Source organism: Rhinoderma darwinii, chromosome 1 (assembly GCF_050947455.1).
Source record: "Rhinoderma darwinii isolate aRhiDar2 chromosome 1, aRhiDar2.hap1, whole genome shotgun sequence".
Classification (NCBI taxonomy): Eukaryota; Metazoa; Chordata; class Amphibia; order Anura; family Rhinodermatidae; genus Rhinoderma; species Rhinoderma darwinii.
In genome coordinates this window covers 132,303,789-132,325,921 of record NC_134687.1, presented here as the reverse complement: position 1 = coordinate 132,325,921, position 22,133 = coordinate 132,303,789, and the positions used below count along the sequence as shown (strand labels likewise).

The window sequence follows — 22,133 nt, the reverse complement described above, 5'->3', positions numbered from 1 at the left end:
GGTTCACACGTGGCAGATTTATTATTATCAGTAAGCGTAGGTTCACATGTGGCAGATTTATTATTATCAGTAAGCGTGGGTTCACACGTGGCAGATTTATTATTATCAGTTAGCGTAGGTTCACACGTGGCAGATTTATTATTATCAGTAAGCGTAGGTTCACACGTGGCAGATTTATTACAGAAATTTAAGTGACTGAAAATCCCTTCCATAAACCTGAATGGTTTGTGCTTGCAGCATGTGCGTAGATTTCTGCATGTGAACTTTGCCTAATATTGTCTGGCAATATTTCGATGACTAAACCATTTTCTGATTTACGTTGTCCTTACAGCTGACAAAACCATCAAGAGGATCTGCCTGTCCATTCTTCTGAGGTGTAGAGCTGTTTTCTCATCCAGATTATTTGTTCCTCATCATCGTTAAGCTCTTTTGATTTGCCAAGATGTCTGGGTTAGCCTTTTGCCAGCTCCAGACATTAACAAGCACTTTACAGAGGAATGCTTTACTGTTGTTGGCATCTTCGCAGAGACTAAGCACTGAAAATCGTCCATCCCAAAAATATATTTTTGGTTCAAGTAGGACTCTGTGTATTTCCGCCATACCACAGCGAGAAACCGAACCTCTAGCGGCGAAAGAACAGAGACTGCTGAATAACATTTATGGAGGTCTGATAAATGGGCAACGGGCCTGCTTGGCTGAAGCCATAACACTGGTCGAGTCTACTCATCTGAGGAAAAGGCAGATTGCTCATATAATGTTGCAGAAGGTACTATCCCATCACCGGGAACAGGAGCAATTAAATAATGGAAAACCTCTAGCGTTTAGAGTGGGTCAGTGTTGTATTCCATGCTTGTTTACATAATGCTTTTATAACTATCCTTTATGTTCCCGTGTTATTAATGGTTGGCTATATATTTTACATTCAGTTACGTGTACGAGTTAGTAGAGAACCCCAATAGATGACTCATGGAAAAACTAACCCCTAGTCCTAAGTACAATGGGGGAATTTAATCATAACTTTACGCCACTTTAGTGATGGTAAAAAGTTGCATATTTTTGGCACGCACCTATTTTGCAAAAAAATTTGTGCCATCTTCAGCGGCCTTCATTCTAAGGCCGGGTTCACACGGGTAAAACTACACAGCGTATCCGACCTGGAGCCTGCATCACATTCCATCCGAAAAACCGCACCGCATTGTGGTGCAGTTTCTCTGGCGGAGTTTCCATAAAAATAAACCGTTTATACTTACCGCGGCCGTTGTCTTGGTGACGCATCCCTCCTTTGACGTCCGGTCCTGCCTTCCTCTATGATGCTGCAGCCCATGTAACTGCTGCAGCCTGTGATCGGCTGCAGCGGTCACATGGGATGAAACGTCATCCTAGGAGGCCGGACTGGAGGAAGGAGGGAGTTCTGGGTAAGTATAAACGTATTTTTTTTTTCTGAGTTGAGATTTATGCGGCCGAATTGCTGCAATTCCACCGCAAAAGTTGCAACACTTGGCTATTTGTTACGGGTTTTGATTTCCCATTGGATTCAATGGTGAAAACCTTCCTTTTCTGTGAGCAAGATTACCATGTAGAGGACTACAGTTCCCATGATTCCTCTCAGAGATTGCAGGTTTTTGTTTTTCTTACAGCTGCCTGCATGCCCCTCTATTACAATTTGTAAGGTAGTACTGTATTACTCACTGTCTGCTAATGAGATACCACTCTGCTTCTAGACTGCACTATCTGCTGCCCAGCATGTGAAACCCGATCCTTCCAGAGACATGGAGGGATGGGGGAGAGCTGGGAGCAGTGGAGATAAGAGGCATGTGATGTGTCATATCCTGTACTTCAGGAAGGGGGACATCAAAGAGATAACCATGTGTTCAGTGTATGGATAGAGATCACACAAGGAGGAGATAAACACCAGAAGCATGGTCCGGTAAATGCGTGCGAGATTGGTTTATAGAGGCATTTCAGCTACAGACGGTACATTAGTAAGTGACTAATTGTCACGTAGGGTTCGTGGACCCACTGGGTCGTACCGCCTTATGGTATGGCAGCTGGCCAACAGGACGCAGGTCAAAGTCTATAGTTCGTATAGGTATCTGTGGCAGCTTGGACAGTAGCAAGGCAGGCTTGGCAGGAACTTGGCAGCAGGTGAACGTCAGGCGTGGAGAAGCAGGACGCGTAGTATACAGCACAACACTAGATCAGGATACAGGTATAGGATACAGGAACACTGGGAGCAGGAAACACTAGGAGGCCATATGCAAGACAGACTAGGAATACACAACAAAGCTCAGGCAAAGAACTAGGGGGCTGGACCCCTCTTATAGTCCAGAGCTCTCACAGGTCAAGGTTCATGAATGAGGTCTGGTGCGCGCGCTGCCCCTTTAAGAGCAGTCACGAGTGTGCGCGCGCACCCTACGGGATCTGGCTGTGTTGAGTAGACGCGAGCGCTGGCGTCTCCTGAGGAGTAGGCTGGGGCCAGCGCTTGCCGACTCATGGCTGCGGCTGTCAGGGGGAGAACGGAGCTGACAGCCCGCAGCCACGGACATTACACTAATCCTACTGCAGTTAAACCATTTGCACATAATATTTAAAGACCGCAAAATTCCTTTAACTGGCCAAATAACACATAGATCTGGACACTACAAACTATAAGATCCAGAAGTCAGCCCTGAAAAGACCAGATAGTCCGCAATCAGCCTAGTAAATTAAGTTCTCCAATGTGCATCATGTTTAAGTTTCTTTCTGCATCTCAATATTATAGTGTGTAACAAGTATAACGGTTTTTTGTTTCTTCCATCCTGGCCACAGGTCTGTCCGGGCCCCCGGGTGCTGGCAAGTCCACATTTATTGAATACTTTGGAAAAATGCTGACAGAACAGGGACATAAAGTTGCTGTCTTAGCTGTTGATCCTTCCTCAAGCACCAGTGGTGGTAAGCTGAAGGATTACTCTTCTCCGTGAGTGCTGATTGATAACAATGACATTGTATAAAAGGAAGCCGTAGCGCTACAATGAATCCAGCAAAGTCCTTGCATGTGATACACAGTGGCAGTATGACCTGTTCCTTGTCCCAAAATACAATATCGTGCTAAATAAGTGTACGGCAAATGGGCACAGATCTTGTTCGTGGTTTTTTTGGTGTTTTTCAGCCTTATTTATACCGCTTCACAGCCTTAAGGTAAATATAGTTAATAGAAAAGCTCCTGACGTATACGTTAAAAGTACATTGTGATGGGTGCTTTAACAGTGGTATCTATCATCGTAGGGTTTTATGGTGTACGTTAAACATACGTCATAAACTCATGTGACCGGGTTCATGACGTAGATGTTAAACAGATTATTCTATACTATAGTCGACGTATGCCTCTATTAGGCATCCATTTAACATATACTTCATGAAAAGCTATTGGAAAGCCAATGACATATTTGTCGTTAAATGTATAACTGAGACATGTCCTATAGCGCAGTAAACGTTTTTTTGCAGCATACCTTGGGATCGAAAAGTCTACTATGCTATTCCATCCTCCATCAAAAAAGATATACTGACGTAAACCTGCCCGACCAAGGCCAAAAGGACACACTTTTGGCCTCCATCAGGCTAATGGAGCCCTATGGACACCTTTCCTGATGTACACGCTAAACGTAAGGCCAAAACGTGATGTTCACAGAGTATAAAGAGAATTTATTTGCCTTCAGGGAAATCAGTGCAGAGCATGCTGCCAGATCCATGTAACAAGAACAAGATTTTTTTTAAATGTACATATCTAATCCTGCACTTTCCCATATCCAATTTGGTGAAAAGTGCGGCTGCATTTCACTTTTCACCTCCGGCAGCAAAAAAATGTAGACATAACCTTGTATAGGGTATAGTCTGAATGCTGCATTGACGAACACTATCTACATATTCAGGACCTTCCAGATAGGGAGCAAACAGAGAAGAGAAGCGGCAGCTCCAATAAGAAAATATATATTTTTTTTAAAGTGATCTCTTATGACCCATGCAGCAGTGTTTGGGCTCTCGTGTGAAGGTGGATTTTATTGTGTCTTTGTCGGAGAAGTTGTGACATGTTTTGTGGTTTTGTACTTTTATATTGTTGTTTACATTCCATTATTGGGTTTCAGTGCAGAACTGCTGCCAAAATATCCTCCTCCATAGATAACATACTTGGATCAAATGAGTGGGCGTCCCGGTGCAGTATCTCTCCCATGGCAACCTTTAATCTGTACAATTACTGTTCAGAAGTGTATAAATCATGTTGTGTTTTGTTTTGTAATCCGTGCAAGATTCAATAAAGATTCTTGGTTATATATTTTTTGGGGAAAATATCTTTATTACAGCTCCCTTAGTCACTCTTACCCATCTTTCCTGGACTCCAGTATCAGAGATATCAACCTGGGAGAGCCCGTTACAGGGTGATACTCGGACAGCGGATTGTGGCAAAAATGGGAGTGGCCTTTTATGGGGGCGTGGCTAACATACAGCGGGTGTAGTACTTCAGGATACAGTAGTAGTATTTAAGATGGTGACTAATCTGAAATAGGGTCAAAGAAAAAGCTATAAAAGTTGTATATCTCATGCTGATTCAGTGAATACATTACAGATATATCACAGACATAGGATATACTCATACATTTTGTAATTCTGCATGTACAGCTTTTCAAAAATGACCAATAAAACATTGACGTTCCACTTCTGAACCTTTTTAAAAATGTTTCTGATAAAATCGACATCTTATATTGAGTAATTTGGGGCTGTCGGCGGGTAATTCAAATGGTCCCCAGTACCACGCATCGGACCTGTGTAGCCTGGACCCACAAACTTCAGAGCAGGGGGGTCGCAAGGTCTCCACGTGAGCGCGCCAAGCTCACACTCCTTGTTTCTCCCTCTTTTCCCTTTATCTAAACTGCCCTTGACATGCCGACATTCCTCTGGACACCACTTCCGTCGCTTACCCACCTACGTAGCAACCTGCACCAACCAGGTATGGCGCTCAGATGCACCTCCACCAGCCGCAGACCGGGTGAAAACTATAATTAACCGGGTCACCAGGTGAGGCTAAAAAACAGGTGACTCCCGGTAAAACCAGGACAGTATACATGTCTGCAGTATAAGAATGGGAGAGGTTTTACTGCATTAGTAGGCAGATTTGCCATTTAGGTGTCTAGGTAAAGATCTGTGGGAGCAGATATAACAGCCATATTTGTTTACAACCAGCTTTCCCAGAAATGGTTATATTTTATAAATTGATACAATTTAAAATTTTTACTTATAGGAAAAAATGCTCTTTGTTCTATTACTGTATGGCAACATCAGGCATTACTTTTGAAAACCTGGACCGGTTTTCTGATTCATCTAGAAGCTGAAATTGTAAAGTTCATTAAATCATTTTGTGGATTTTAGGTTCTCTTCTTGGAGATAAAACAAGAATGACTGAGCTGTCCAGAGATATGAATGCTTACATTAGACCCTCTCCAACCAGGGGAACCTTGGGAGGAGTCACCCGGACAACTAATGAAGCCATTCTACTGTGCGAGAGTGGGGGCTATGACATTGTCCTTGTGGAAACTGTAGGTAAGAAAAAAAATCATAGCTACTTGATTTTGGTCGAGGGCATAGTAGTTATTAACCATGCTTGTTTCGTTGTTGTTGTGGTGGTACTGCAATTTAACCCCGTAATGACCAGGCCATTTTGCGCGTTAATGACCAAGGATTATTTTTTGTTTTTTCACGGTCGCATTCCAAGAGTCGTAACTTTTTTTTTATTCCGTCGACATAGCCGTATAAGGGCTTGTTTTTTGCGGGACGAGTTGTATTTTGTAATTGTACCATTTTTAGATGCTTATAATATATTGATTAACTTTTATTAACTTTATTTTAGGAGAGAATTGAAAATAAGCAGCTATTCCAGCAGTAATTTTCACGTTATAAATTTACACCGTTTACTATGCAGCGTAAATAACATGTTCACTTTATTCTATGGGTCGGCACGATTACGGGGATACCAAATATGCATACGTTTTATACGTTTTCCTACGTTTGCACAATAAAAAACCTTTTAGAAAAAAATTACTTGTTTTTGCATCGCCGCATTCCAAGAGCCGTAATTCTTTTATTTTTCCGTCAATCTGGCCGTATGTGGGCTTGATTTTTGCGGGCCAATGTGTAGTTTTCATTAGTACTATTTTGGGGTACATAGGACTTATAGATGAACTTTTATTACATTTTTTATGGGGGGAATGGGAGAAAAGAGAGAATTTTGCAGTTTTTTGCGGTTTTTTTGGACGCCGTTCATCCAGCGGTTTAATTAATGTGTTCATTTTATTGTTCAAGTTGTTACGATCGCAGGGATACCATATATGTGCATGTGTTATTTGTTTTGACACTTTTACAAAATAAAACCATTTTATTTGATTTTGACTATCATTTTTTTTTCCTTTTTTTTCACAAACTTTATTTAACTGCTTTACATTTTTTTTTTTTTTTTTTTTTTAGTCCCACCAGGGGACTTCACTATGCGATCTGCTGATCGCATATATAATGCTTTGGTATACTTAGTATACCAAAGTATTATTGCCTGTCAATGTAAAACTGACAGGCAATCTGTTAGGTCATGCCTCCGGCATGGCCTAACAGGCATTTGCTGAAGGCAGACCTGGGGGTCTTTGTTAGGCCCCCGGCTGCCATGGAAACCCGACGGCGACCCGCGATTTCTTTGCGGGGGTGCCGATGGGGTGACAGAGGGAGCTCCCTCCCTCTGTCAAACACATTAGATGTCGCTGTCACTATTGACAGCGGCATTTAATGGGTTAAACTGCCGGAATCGGAGCGCGCTTCGATTCAGGCAATTGCAGCAGGAGCCAGGCTATGTATAACAGCCGTGCTCCTGCCGCTGATCACGTGGGTACAGTGGCAGTACCCGCGCCATCACAGGACGGATATATCCGTCGTCCTGCGCGAACTAGCAGCTGCAGTGGATGGATATATCCGTCCTTCGGCGTTAAGAGGTTAATAGCATCTATTTCTAATTACTCTACTATACTAGATCGGACCTTGAGCAGTATATTTGGGAGAATAGGTCACTAAATCCCATTGTTTAACAACTTGGCCCCTCCCCGACATTTGTTGTATGGATACGTTATGGAAAGCTAGTGCTTCCCGCATTTTGCCGTATCCATATAACAAATGGTGGACACCAGCTCAGAAGCTGAGTCAGTGCCACCATTCCCGGGTGTCAGCTGTATCTTACAGCTGACACCCTGGGGTAATGGTGGGGACCGAAGTTTGCGCCGATTCCTGCCATTAACCCCTTAGATGCAGCTATTAAAAGTGATCGATGCATTTAAGGGGTTTGCAGCTCATCGGCACCCCAACAATAAAATTGCTGGGGTGCCGGTGGCTGCAATGGCAACCGGAGGCCTAACACTAGCCTCCCGGTATGCCTGGTATAGAAGCCTTTCTGTCTCCGCCCAGAGGCAGGGCCTAAAAGACTTCCATAGCTACCGGCAAGATGGCGCCGGCTCAGGAGCTGAGCTGGCGTCATCAGCGGTGGATGTCAGCTGTATGTTACAGCTGACATCCACCTGTAATGGCAGGAACCGGAGCTATCTCCGATTCCTGCCATTAACCCCTTAGATAAAGCGATCGCTGCATCTTAAAGGTTGGTAGCAGATTGGCGCCCTGCCATGCCGTTGCAGGGCTGTCGACTGCTGCTATGGCAACAGGAGGCTTAACAATGGCCTCTTGATCTGCCATTACGGAAGCCAATTAGGCCCCGCCCGGAGTCGATGCCTAATCGGCTTTTTGTCAGTGAATGACTGACAGATCTAATACATTGCACTACATAGGTAGTGCAATGTATTAGAAAAAAAAATCTGGCAGTTGGACCTTCAAGTCCCCTAGTGGGACTAAAATAAAGTTTCAAGTAATAAAATTAAACACAATCACCCTTTTTCGCTTATCAAGTCCTTTATTATTGAAAAAAATGAATAAACCATACATATTTGGTATCGCCGCGACCGTAACGGCCTGAACTATAAATATTATTTATTCCACGCAGTAAATGGCGTAAGAAAAAAATTTAAACAACAATGCCAGAATTTCTGTTTTTGGTCACTTTGCCCTACAAAAATTTGAATAAAAAGTGATCAAAAAGTCGCATGCATCCAAAAATACCTATAAATCTATAGCTCGTCTCGCAAAAAACAAGCCCTCATACAGCTTCTTCGACGAAAAAATTAAGAAGTTATGGCTCTTACAATATGGTGATAGAAAAAAAATACATTCTTTTTACAAAAGTAATTTTATTGTGCAAAAAGTTGTAAAACATAAAAAAGTGCTATAAATTAGGTATCGCCGGAATCGTACTGACCCGCAGAATAAAGTTAACTTAACGTAATTTATAACGCATGACGAACGCTGTATAAAAAAACGATGCCAGAATTGCTGTTTTTTTGGTGACCTTGCTTCTCAAAAAAATAGGATAAAAAGTTATCAAAAAGTCGCATGTACCCCAAAATGGTACCAATAAAAACTACAGCTCGTCCTACAAAAAAAAAAAATAGCCCTCATACACTACGTCTATGAAAAAATAAAATTAGTTAAGGCTCCAATAAGTCAGGAAATAAAAATATGAAACTGCAGGCCCGAGGAGACCATTTCTTCTGTTTCAAGAGGCGATTTATCAAGGCCCTAAAATTAGGGAACCAGGAACGGGAGGGCCCAAACATATCTGCTGGAAGCGAGGGCACCCTTATTATACCAGGACAACACTTCCCAGCAAAATTCTCCAAACTGAAAAGGTGTAGAGTGTGGACCAAAAGGGGGATAAGAAAGGACACCATTTATCAGTGTGACACTGGTCTGTGCAGAAAGGATTACTTCACATATCTATGGATTATTTTATAGTTTTTTTTTTTTACCCCATTATTATACCACCTGACTATGCCCCTGATGTACTCTGCCCGGCTTACATGTACCCCCATATTATAAATCTGAAATACCAGTAAAACTCCAAACAAAACTACTACCAAGCAAAATCCATGCTCCAAAAGCCAAATGGCGCTCCCTCCATTCTGAACCCTACAGCGTGCCCAAACAGCAGTTTACTTCCACATGTATGGCATTGCCAAACCAGGGATAACCCTTTTATCAATTTTTGTGTGTGTGTCTCCAGTGGCACAAGCTGGGAACGACATGTTTGCCGCTGAAATGGCATATCTAGGGAAAAATTTACTTTGCACCATCCGCAGCGCAATAATTTATGGAAAAGACCTGTGGGGTGAAAATGCTCACTACACCCCTTAATAAATGCCTTGAGGGGTCACTTCTGAGGGGTTTCTTTTATTATTTCACAGCCTCTTCAATTGTTAACCAATACTTTGTAAATCGCCAAATTAGGCCTCAACTTCGCATGGTTCTCTTTCACTCCTGAGCCTGGTTGAATGTCCAGGCAAAAGATTATGGCCACATGTAGGGTGTTTCTAAAACCGGGAAATACAGCATAATAATTAGAGAGCTGTCTTGTTATGGTGGCACAAGCTGGGCACCACATATTGGCATATCTATGAATATAAAATTTTCACTCTGCAACATCCAGTGCACACCAATTTCTGCAAAACACCTGCGCGGTTAACATGCTCACTCCACCCGTTGGTGAGTACCTTGAGGGGTGTAGTTTCCAAAATGGGGTCACTTCTGGGGGGTTTCCACTGTTTTGGTCCTACAGGGGCTTTGCAAATGCGACATAGCGACCAGAAACCAATCCAGCAAAATCTGCACTCCAAAAGCCAAATGGCGCTCCTTCCCTCTGAGCCCTACTGTGTGCCCAAACAGCAGTTTATGACCACAAATATGGTATTTCCTGGGGTTCTTTCTTTCCTTTATTTGTTGGGAAAATGAAAAATTTTGAGCTAAAGCTACGTCTTATTGAGGGGTGAAGTTTTTAAAATGGGGTGACCTATTGGGAGTTTCTAATATACAAGGCCCCCAAATCCACTTCACAACAGAACTGGCCTCTAGAACTTTAGCAGCAATTTCTCACATTTTCAAGAAAACTTCAAAAGGCTATTTTTACAAGCCTTGTAACGTCCTAGAAAAATAAAAGGATGTTTGGCATAGTTTTTTAATCTAAAGTAGACATATGGGGATGTTAATTAGCAACAATTTTGTGCGGTATAACTGCCTGAATTACAAGTAGATACATTTAAATTTAGAAAAAAACTAATTTTTGCAAGTTTTTACAAAATGGTGTTTTTCACAAATACTGAATGTATCGACCAAATTTTGCCAGTAACAGAAAGCCAATGTGTCACGAGAAAACAATCTCAGAATTGCCTAGATAGGTAAAAGCATTCCGAAGTTATTACCACATAAAATGAAAAAAGTCAAAATTTGAAAAATGAGGCTCTCTGTCAGGAAGGTCAAAAATGGCCAAAGGGGGAAGGGGTTAAAATTGGAAAGACCATCCCGTAAGTGTCCGCCACAACCATGCGGAATGGAGTTGGGGGACACTTGTTCTGGAGGTAAGTAAGGGTCCCTCAGAATTGGGACTGCATGTATTAGACCAGTGTTTCCCAAACTGTGGTTCAGGACCCCTTGGAGGGTCGTGTGAAGACCTCCAGGGGGCCCGAGCCACTCCCTGTTGTCTCAGTTTCAACTGTATCTACGTCCTCAGGAAGCAGATACAGTTGAATTCAATGCTGGAGCAAGGAGCTGACTGTACATGGCTTCAGCATTCACTATGATGGGAGCAGCTCTGCGCAGACAGGCGCGATGTAGTGACATCATTGTGCCTGTCTGCGCTGAGCCACATGCTGTACAGACCAGAGGAGCCGAAGGATCTCCTCCACCTGTTGTGGGAACGGGCATAGTTGAGTATGTATTTTATTATTTTTATTAGGCACTATTGGGGATGTGTGGAGGCAGGTATGGGGGCATTATACTGTGTGGGGGCAGCTGTGGAGCATTATACTGTGAGGTGGCAGCTATGGTGGGACATTATACTGTGTGGGGGCAGCTATGATGGGCTTTATACTGTGAAGGGCAGATATGGTGGCGGTTATGGGGATATTATACTGTGTCGTGACAGCTATGGGGGCATTTTACTGTGTGAGGGCAAATACGGGGGCATTATACTGTGGGGAGGAAAGCTATAGGGGCTTTATCCTGTGTGTGGGCAGCTATAAGTGGGCTTTGTACTGTGTGGAGGGTAGCTATGGTGGCGGTTATGGGAATATTATACTGTGTGGGAACAGCTATCGGGCATTTTACTGTGTGGGGGCAGCTTTGGGGGCCAGACTGTGGGTAGGGCAACTATAGGGGTCTTATCCTGTGTGGGGGCAACTATAGGGGCCTTATCCTGTGTGGGGGCAGCTACAGGGGCCTTATCCTGTGTGGGGGCAGCTATAGGGGCCTTATCCTGTGTGGGGCAGCTATGGGGCATTATACTGTGTGGGGGCAGCTATAGGGGCATTATACTGTGTTGGGGCCCTAAGGGGTCATTATACTTTGTAGAGTCAGCTATGGGGGCATTCTACTGTGTGGGGAGGCACTATAGGGGCATTATCCTGTGGGGGCAGCTATAGGGGCATTATCCTTTGTGGGGGCAGCTATAGGGGCATTATTCTGTGTGGGGGCAGCTATAAGGTCATTATACTGTGTGTGGGGTGCCCACTGAGATGTGTTTCACCAGCCTTATGCTAAACCCCTAGCTATGCCTCTGATAGACGTTTCGGGAGAAATGACCCACCACCAGCAGCCATAGTCGGGCCTCAGGGACATAAAGCAGCAGGATACCTTGAGCCCGTCCCTTCCCACACCAGCACAATTGTGGTTGTTTTCGATGTTGCAGGGACTAATTTTTCAAATGGACCGAAGTACCGGCACCTAACTACGAATGATGTTGACATGCGTCAGACGAAATAGGGCTAAGTACAGTAGTGGGGAAAAGTTTGGGAAACACTGTATTAGACATTTATGTCATAACCTGTGTTTATAGGCCATAAATGTCTGTGATGGAAATACCACTTTAATGACCAGTAAAATCTAGTCATGTGATGCTGTGCTGAAGCATCATGGGATTGAATAATCAAGATGGAGGCTTTTTTAAAGCACAGACAAGGCGCAGTTCAATAAGTAAGTACAGTATACATAAAAAGTGTAGATTGTGGTATACAGTCGGGTGTGGAATGCAGACATGGAAAGTTGGGTTGACACTGGTGGTCTTTTTTAACCGTCGGTTCTTGCTGGGCTTTGTGCAGCTCCGACGATAATTTATGTTCCTCCTTAGGTTGGCGATTGGGTCCCCCAGAGTGCGTCTAGCACCCGGAACGGGCTGTTGCTATCAGCCTCTGGTCCGGGTACTCTCATCAGGGCCTGATTGGTTCAGGTCCTGATCATGTGATCGCAGGGAAAGATTGTTGTAGCAACAAACTGGAAAGTATGTTGCTATAACAAACTTTCCCGGGGACCGATTGTGGGTGCTGCCGTTGGTTGTCATGGCAAAACCGGAGGCCATACAATGGCCTCTGGGTCTGCCATGCACAGAAACCTATGAGGACCAGCCTCCAGCTGGTCCTCATAGGCTTCCTTTCAGTGTGACTCTCAGCGTCACGCTGACCGTTTATAATATGTTACACTACCTAGGTAGTGTAATGTATTATAGAAGCTATCAGTGCTGCAGGTCTTCAAGTAAAAAAAAGTGGTAATAAAAATGTTTTATAAAAGTGTAAAAATTAAAGTTATAAGTTCCAAAAACAAAAAATGCTTTTTTTCCTATAAGAAGTCTTTTATTATAGGGATAAAATGAAAACGTTAAAAAAAAAAGTACACATATGTAACGACTCAAACTATAAAACTATAATATTATTTTTCCCGCATGGTGAAAACTGCAAAAAAAATAAGTAAAAACATTTCCAGAATCACTTTTTTGGTCGCCACCCCTCCCGTATCACTTAAAAAAAAAAATGAAAAAAAAAAACTGACAAAAAACATGGTCAGAATTTATGTATTTTGGTCACCTTGCTTGCCAAAATATAGAATAAAAAGTGATAAAAAAATCACATGTACCCTAAAATTGTACCAATGAAAACTACAGATTGTCCCGCAACAAACAACCCCTCACACAGGTCCGTTGGCGGAAAAATAAAAAAGTTTCTGCTCTCAGAATATGGCGACGCAAAATGTGCAGAGCGTTCCAAAAGCGGATAAGATTGAGCACCATTTATCAGTGCGACACCGGCCACATATCTATGAATAATTTTTTACCCCATTGTTATACCCTCCTAATATGCCCTGATGTACTCCGCAGAGTTTACATATGACCCCACATCATAAACTGAAATACCAGTAAAACCCCAAACAAAACTACTACCCAGCTAAATGTGCACACCGAAAGCCAAATGGCGCTCCCTCGCTTCTGAGCCCTACAGTGTTCCTAAACACCAGTTTACGTCCACATATATGACATTTTATACCCGGGAGAACCCGCTCAACATTGTATGCTGTATTTGTCTTCAGTGGCACAAACTGGGCACAACATATTGTGCAATAAAATGGCATATCAGTGGAAAATTTTAATTTTCACTTTGTACCCTCCGCTGCGAATTAACCCCTTTACGCAACACTACTTAATAGCATGTCGTAGTGCGGGGGGATGTATATGGAGGAGGCTCATGCGCTGGGGCCACTCCATATGCTGCAGGTGTCAGCTGTGTATTACAGCTGACACCCTAGACTAACGGACAGGAACAGCGATCGCGCTGTTACAGGAAACTGTAAAAATAACATTGTACTGCAATACATTAGTATTGCAGTGTATTGTACCAGCGATCTAATGGTCTGGTACAAAAAGTATTCGTACTTAGGGGGACTAATAGAACGTGTAAAAAAAAAAAAAGTTAATAAATAAAAAAATATATAATATTTTTAAATAACTTTAAAGAGGCTCTGTCACCAGATTTTGCAACCCCTATCTGCTATTGCAGCAGATAGGCGCTGCAATGTAGATTACAGTAACGTTTTTATTTTTAAAAAACGAGCATTTTTGGCCAAGTTATGACCATTTTCGTATTTATGCAAATGAGGCTTGCAAAAGTACAACTGGGCGTGTTGAAAAGTAAAAGTACAACTGGGCGTGTATTATGTGCGTACATCGGGGCGTGTTTACTACTTTTACTAGCTGGGCATTCTGATGAGAAGTATCATACACTTCTCTTCAGAACGCCCAGCTTCTGGCAGTGCAGATCTGTGACGTCACTCACAGGTCCTGCATCGTGTCGGCACCAGAGGCTACAGTTGATTCTGCAGCAGCATCAGCGTTTGCAGGTAAGTAGCTACATCGACTTACCTGCAAACGCCGATGCTGCTGCAGAATCATCTGTAGCCTCTGGTGCCGACACGATGCAGGACCTGTGAGTGACGTCACAGATCTGCACTGCCAGAAGCTGGGCGTTCTGAAGAGAAGTGGATGATACTTCTCTTCAGAACGCCCAGCTATTAAAAGTAGTAAACACGCCCCGATGTACGCACATAATACACGCCCAGTTGTACTTTTACTTTTCAACACGCCCAGTTGTACTTTTGCAAGCCTCATTTGCATAAATACGAAAATGGTCATAACTTGGCCAAAAATGCTCGTTTTTTAAAAATAAAAACGTTACTGTAATCTACATTGCAGCGCCTATCTGCTGCAATAGCAGATAGGGGTTGCAAAATCTGGTGACAGAGCCTCTTTAAGTCAAAAAAAACAAACCCTTTTCCATTTTTCCTCTAAAAAAAACAAACAAAATTAGTATCGCTGCATCCGTAAAAATCCGAACTATTACAATATATAATTATTTAACTTGCACGGTGAGCGCCGTAAAAAATAATTGAAACCGCCAAAGTCGCAGTTTTTTGGTCACCTTATCTTTTTTTAAATATGTAATAAGAAGTGATCAAAAAGTTGTATGTACCCTCCTTCCTAGGCAGGACGTCCACGAATCCTATGTATTTTACTCAGGTCCTTTCCGATTCCTCTCTACTCCCTCTAGCTTCCATCTACCCAGCTGATACGCCCTCCACTCGCCATATGTTTGAATATTCCCAGTTAAAGCATTTTTATGGTGCTATTAATCGCCGCGCCCAACTTCACCGGCTGCTTACGGATTTTGAACGCTTATGTGTTTCCACCCTGCCCCCTACCCATGCAATCTCCACATTATATAAACTACTCCTTTCCCAACGATCCCAGCAACTTCCTTCCTTCTGCAGGGCTTGGGAGAGAGAATTACATACTAATTTCACTTACGCACAATGGAAGCAGTGTTTCTCCCATTCTCAAAAAGCCTCTATAGCCATCAGAGCCCAGGAAACTAGTTACAAAATTGTTTCTAGATGGTACCGGGTTGCTCTTCATAAATGGTATCCGTCCGTGCCTGACAATTGTTGGAGTTGTGGAGCTATGGGAGGTTCCATGTCTCATGTTTGGTGGAGTTGCCCCTCGAGGAGTTTTTGGGATGCGGTACCTAAAATAATATTAGAGGTTACTGGAGTCTATGTTCCCAATTCTCTTTTATTTATGTTCCCTATGCCATTACACATTCATAGAATTTCCCTAACTAGGCATCTCCTTCAAGCGGCAAAGTCGGTAATCCCATGTAGGTGGAAAACGGCGGTTCTCCCAACGTTAGATGAGTGGTTTCAAAAGGTTGCCTTGATACAGAGAATGGAACACCTGGTGGCCCATTCCCCGGCTGCTTCTGTAAGATACACGTCTACGTGGTCTCCATGGATTACGTTCCTTTCTTCTTCCTCCTATCTTACTGCTGTTGGATCTGGTCATTTCTAATAATGCAGAGCTTGTTGGGAACGTCAATGTTTGTGAAATCCTCGGTAACAGTGATCATAATATAGTTATATTTTACGTATACTGTAAAAAAAAAACACACAGGCTGGGAGGGCAAAAACACTTAATTTTAAGAAGGCCAATTTCCCCAGGATGAGGGCTGCAATTCAGGATATAGACTGGGAAGAACTAATGTCAAATAGTGGTACAAATGATAAATGGGAGATTTTCAAATCTACTTTGGGTAATTATAGTGCAAAATTTATTCCTATAGGTAACAAGTATAAACGACTAAAATTAAACCCCACATGGCTTACACCTTCTGTAAAAAGGGCAATACATGACAAAAAAAGGGCATTTGAAAAATACAAATCTGAGGGTACAGCTGTAGCCTTTGTAAAATATAAAGAGCTTAATAAAATCTGTAAAAAGGTAATAAAATACAAAATGAAAGGCAGGTGGCCAAGGATAGTAAAACAAATCCCAAAAAAATCTTCAAGTATATAAATGCAAAAAAGCCAAGGTCTGAACATGTAGGACCCCTAGATAGGGGTAATGGTTAGTCACAGGGGATCAAGAGAAGGCAGAGTTACTAAATGGGTTCTTCAGCTCCATATATACAACAGAAGAAAGAGCAGCTGATGTAGCTGGTGCCAGTGCTGTTAATATATCAGTTGATCTACTGAATTGGATGAATGTAGATATGGTGCAAGCTAAATTAAATAAAATAAACCTACACAAGGCACTGGGACCAGATGGGTTACACCCTAGAGTTCTTAAGGAGCTTAGTTCAGTTATTTCTGTCCCCCTCTTCATAATATGTAGAAATGCTCTAGTGACTGGTATAGTGCCAAGGGACTGGCGCAGGGCAAATGTGGTGCCTATTTTCAAAAAGGGCTCTAAGATTTATACCAGGTAATTATAGACCAGTAAGCTTAACATCCATTGTGGGGAAAATGTTTGAGGGGCTATTGAGGGACTATATACAGGATTATGTGACAAAAAATAGTATCATAAGTGACAGCCAGCACGTTTTTACTAAGGGCAGAAGCTGTCAAACCAACCTGATTTGTTTTTATGAAGAGTTGCGCAGAAGCCTAGACAAAGGGGCCGCTGTGGATTTAGTGTTTTTGGACTTTGCAAAGGCATTTGACACTGTCCCTCATAGACGTCTAATGGGTAAATTAAGGACTATAGGTTTAGAAAGTAGAGTTTGTAATTGGATTGAGAATTTGCTCAAGGACCGTATCCAGAGAGTTGTGGTCAATGATTCCTACTCTGAATGGTCCCCAGTTATAAGTGGTGTACCCCAGGGTTCAGTGCTGGGACCACTATTATTCAACTTATTTATTAATGATATAGAGGATGGGATTAATAGCACTATTTCTATTTTTGCAGATGACACCAAGCTATGTAATATAGTTCAGACTATGAAAGATGTTCGTGAATTGCAAGCGGATTTGAACACATAAGTGTTTGGGCGTCCACTTGGCAAATTAAGTTTAATGTAGATAAATGTAAAGTTATGCATCTGGGTACCAACAACCTGCATGCATCATATGTTCTAGGGGGAGCTACACTGGGGGAGTCACTAAATAACAGCATGCAATGTCAATCAGCTGCTTCAAAGGCCAGTAAGATATTGTCGTGTATTAAGAGACATGGACTCGCGGGACAGGGATGTAATATTACCACTTTACAAAGCATTAGTGAGGCCTCATCTAGAATATGCAGTTCAGTTCTGGGCTCCAGTTCATAGAAAGGATGCCCTAGAGTTGGAAAAAATACAAAGAAGAGCAACGAAGCTAATAAGGGGCATGGAGAATCTAAGTTATGACGAAAGATTAAAAGAACTAAACCTATTTAGCCTTGAAAAAAGACGACTAAGGGGGGACATGATTAACTTATATAAATATATGAATGGCACATACAAAAAATATGGTGAAATCCTGTTCCATGTAAAACCCCCTCAAAAAACAAGGGGGCACTACCTCCGTCTGGAAAAAGAAAGTGTAATGTCCGTGGCTGCGGCCTGTCAGCTCCAACCTCCCCCTGACACCCGTAGCCACGAGTCGGCAAGCGCTGGCCCCAGCCTCCTCCTCAGGAGACGCCAGCGCTCGCGTCCACTCGCCTCTGCCAGATCCCATAGGGGCAGCGCGCGCACTGGACCTCATGGACGAACCTTGACCCGTGAGTACCCTGGACTATAAGAGGGGTCCAGCCCCCTAGTTCTATACCTGAGCGTTGTTGAGTTCCCTATAGTTTGTCTATGTGATGACCTCCAAGTGTGTTTCCTGTTCCTGTATTTATACCTGTTTCCAGTTCCTGTTCCTAGCAATCCATACCTTCCTGGTCTAGCACTGAGCTGGGCCAAAGTCGTGCCGTGCTGCATCCACGTCTGACCTGCTTCACCTCACCTGACGTTCGCCTGCTACCTAAGTCCCAGCCGAGCCTGCCCTGCTGCTGTCTGATCTGCCACAGGTACCTATAGAACTATAGACCCTCACCTGCTCCCTGTTGGCCAGCTGCCTTACCGCCAAGGCGGTACGGTCCAGTGGGTCCACAGACCCTTCGTGACGGGTTCGACCTGCAGATGCGACAAGCCTTCTTTACTGTGAGAACGGTAAATTTATGGAATAGCCTACCGCAGGAGCTGGTCACAGCAGGGACAGTAGATGGCTTTAAAAAAGGCTTAGATAATTTCCTAGAACAAAAAAATATTAGCTCCTATGTGTAGAAATTTTTTACTTCCCCTTTCCCATCCCTTGGTTGAACTAAATGGACATGTCTTTTTTCAACCGTACAAACTATGTAACTATATATGTAACTATGTAACTTGAGTCCGAATATGCCCCTAATATGTGTATAGCGGCTTTTGCTCTTTTCTGTTTTCGTTCATGAGAATCCGGAACTGGAGTCCAGGCTCGCCATGTTTTCCTCCTTCTCTTACCCTTCCATTCCCCTTCTCTGTGATTTTTTTTTTCTATTCTCTCTCATCTCCTGTCTAGGGTAATGTGCCTATCCTCCTCTGATTGCATTCATTGGCCTCATTGTACCTTATGTTGTATAGGAGTCTGAGTTGTTATTCTTATGTTTCGTCCTTTGCAGTGCTCCTCTTTTTTGTTTTTTTTTAGGCTCATTAATGCTGCTGCTGTATAATGAATAATGTCCTTTGTACTGGGATGTGATGCACACTTTTTTGTTTTGGGCTTTGGCCTTTTTTGTTGTTTTTCTTTAGTGTATGGAGACCTTCCATCCACTGTGTTCTGTATCTGTGTGTATTGAAACTCAATAAAAAATGTGAGTATGAAAAAAAATAAAATTGTATGTACCAAAAAATGGTACCAATAAAAACTACAGCTTGCCCTGCAAAAAATAAGACCTCACACTGCTCAAATCGACCAAAAAATAAAAAAAGTTATGGCTCTCGGAATGTGGTGAAACAAAACGTTTTTTGTTTTTTTTTAACAAATAGTTTTTACTTTGTAAAAGTAGTATAATATAAAAAAAACTGTATACATTTTATATCACCTTAATCGTATTCTCGTAAGTCTGAGAAAAAATTTAAGTTGAAGTTTTTACCACACAGTGAAAGCCGTAAATACAAAACCCAAAAAACAATGGAGGAATCGCGGCTTTTTCCAATTTCAGACTGCAACGAATTTTATTTTCAGTTTCCCAGTACATTAAATGGTGTCACTAGAAACTACAGGTCCTCCCGCAAAAGATAAGCCCTCACGCCATTCTATTGACGGAAAAAGAAAAAACTTTATGGCTCTTGGAAAGCGGGGAAGGAAAAACTAAAAAGGAAAAGAAAAAAATGGTTCAGTCCGGAAAGGGTTAATTACTTTCTAATGAAAAAACATTTATGACCACATGTGGGGTATTGCCGTACTCGGGAGATATTGCTTTACAAACGTTTGGGTGCTTTTTCTCCTTTATCCCTTGTGAAAATGAAAAAATTAAAAATTTTAGTGTAAAAATGTTTCATTTTCATGGCCTAATTCTAATAAATTCTGCAAAAGACCTGTGGGGTCTAAATGCTCACTATATCCGTTTTGTGGGGCTTCCACTGTTTTGGTCCCTCGGGGGGCTTTACAAACGTGACCTGGCACCCGAAAACAATTCCAGCTAAATTTGAGCTCCAAAAGCCAAATAGCGCTCTTTCCCTTCTGAGCTCTGCCGTGGGTCGAAACAGCAGTTCATTACCACATATGGGATATTGCCGTAATCAAAATAAATTGCTTTACAAATTTTGGGGTTCTTTTTCTCCTTTAGTCATTGTAAAAATGAAACATTTCTATGTTTTTTCAGAAAAAAAGTAGATTTTCATTTTCACAGACTAACTCCAATGAATATAACAAAAGATCTGTGGGGTCAAGATGCTAACTATACCCCTAGGTAAATTCCTTGAGGTGTGTAGTTTCAAAAACAGTGTCACTTCTGGGGAGTTTCCACTAGGACCACATGTGGGGTATTTCTAAAAACTGCAGAATCTGGGCAATAAATATTGAGTTTTGTGTTACAGAAAAAAATGTATTACAAATGAATTTCGGCCAAAAAAATTACATTTGTAAATTTCCCCTCTACTTTGCTTTAATTCCTGTGAAACGCCTAAAGGGTTAAGAAATTTTCTGAATGCTGTTTTGAATACTTTAAGGGGTGCAGTTTTTAAAATGGGGTGATTTTATGGGGTCTATCGAGTATATAAGGCCCTCAAAGCCACTTCAGACCTGAACTGGTCCTTGAAAAAATAGCCTTTTGAAATTGAAAAATGTTATATATATTATATATTCTATAATTTAGAGAGAGCGATATAGATATATATCTACAAAATGTAAATATAGGTTCGGGGTCCTGAGACTTGCACCCTTTTTCTGTGAAAACAGTGTTGCTTTCTTTTTGTTTTTACAGTTTGTAACGTTTTAATTTATACATTTTATTGGAGTGGAATAGCAGTGGGTTTAAAGTAATAAACAAGAGCAATCAAGCAGCAAAAAGGTAGAAGACGTGGACGAGGGGAGTTAAGGTGAAGAGTGGTGAGACAGAGCACACAAATGGACGATGAAGGGGAGAGGATGAATTAATATACTCCTTTTTTTTAATTTTTTTATTACGTTTTTACCCGTAAACTTTGCCATGATTTTAACTGAAAATAGGTTAAAACTGCTGGTGATTACAGGCAGCTCTCTGTGTACTTCCACTGGCGCCCGAGCTGTACAGTATTGTGCTTTACCTCCTGCCAGAGCAGCGCTCAGGATAATTAATTGAAGAATGAGTCATTGTTTTATAATCGTTATATTCAGGTTTATTACATGCCATTGCAGATATTTTCATATTGGCTAACTGTCCATTTGGTCAAACATTCTCTATTACCAATAGCAGATTTTTTTATTTCTCCAGAGTTTTTAGAATATCAGTGGACGGTAAGTATAATGTTTTAGTAAAGTGTATGCCATCAGATAAAGCTGGGAAGTGAGAGCATGAGAATGATGTCCTTAGCCTTCCCAGCTTCCTTGATGTGCTGAGTAATATAGAAAATCTAATTCCATATAGACGATAAGCGTTCCCAGCAACTTAGATTGGTCTTTTCATTAACCAATGCTAAAGGAACAAAAATCAATAATACTGATCTGTACCTTAGTGGTGTCATCCAATAAGTGTTTAGTGTCACTGTTGAAGCCAGTGGTCCAGTGTGAATGCTGACGGGTTTCCATTATCTTTTGCACTTACGGTTTATTGCAATTTAATTGGAAAAAAAACCTTTGCGCACTCATTCAAACTTAACGGTTTGGACAATTACGTCAGCGGCCAGGTCTATCAGCGTAATCCGTGGCCAGAGCACTCTGGCTGGTGAGTCCACACCTAGAGGGAGCCCTAATGAAGCCATCTATAGAGAGGGGGGTGTGGCGTGGCACTATCTACAAGGGGGTGTGTGTGGCACTTCTCCTTCGGCTTGCTCTCTGCTCTCCCGCTCTCAGCAGGCCGCAGATGACCGCTTCAGGGGCTGCATGTGGCCCGTGGGTCGTGTATTAGACCTCTGGCCTAGACGGTTACATTTGCACTACAACTACTGTATATAATACCTCTTTTACTTACTTACTCCCTTATATCTTCTTTACTATATGGTCTCAGAATTTCCACAGACCAGTGTGCACTGTACACAGACCAAGAAGCTTGACATTTCTTTTGTTATCCTGCAGGAGTGGGCCAGTCAGAGTTTGCAGTGGCTGACATGGTTGACATGTTTGTTTTGTTGCTACCACCAGCAGGAGGCGACGAGTTGCAGGTATATTCTTTCTTCAGTTAT

General features: G+C 42.2%; 1 protein-coding gene across 1 annotated transcript in view; it reads left to right on the top strand.

Moving 5' to 3' along the window:
* The window catches only part of MMAA (metabolism of cobalamin associated A), a 39,862-nt gene that overhangs the window by 3,586 nt on the left and 14,143 nt on the right, over nucleotides 1-22,133 (top strand). The window contains exons 2-5 of the mRNA XM_075860381.1: nucleotides 332-830; nucleotides 2,809-2,931; nucleotides 5,401-5,571; nucleotides 22,027-22,112. Of these exons, the coding sequence (XP_075716496.1) occupies nucleotides 443-830; nucleotides 2,809-2,931; nucleotides 5,401-5,571; nucleotides 22,027-22,112 (768 nt within the window). The 5' untranslated portion in view covers nucleotides 332-442. The remainder of the gene's footprint in view (nucleotides 1-331; nucleotides 831-2,808; nucleotides 2,932-5,400; nucleotides 5,572-22,026; nucleotides 22,113-22,133) is intronic.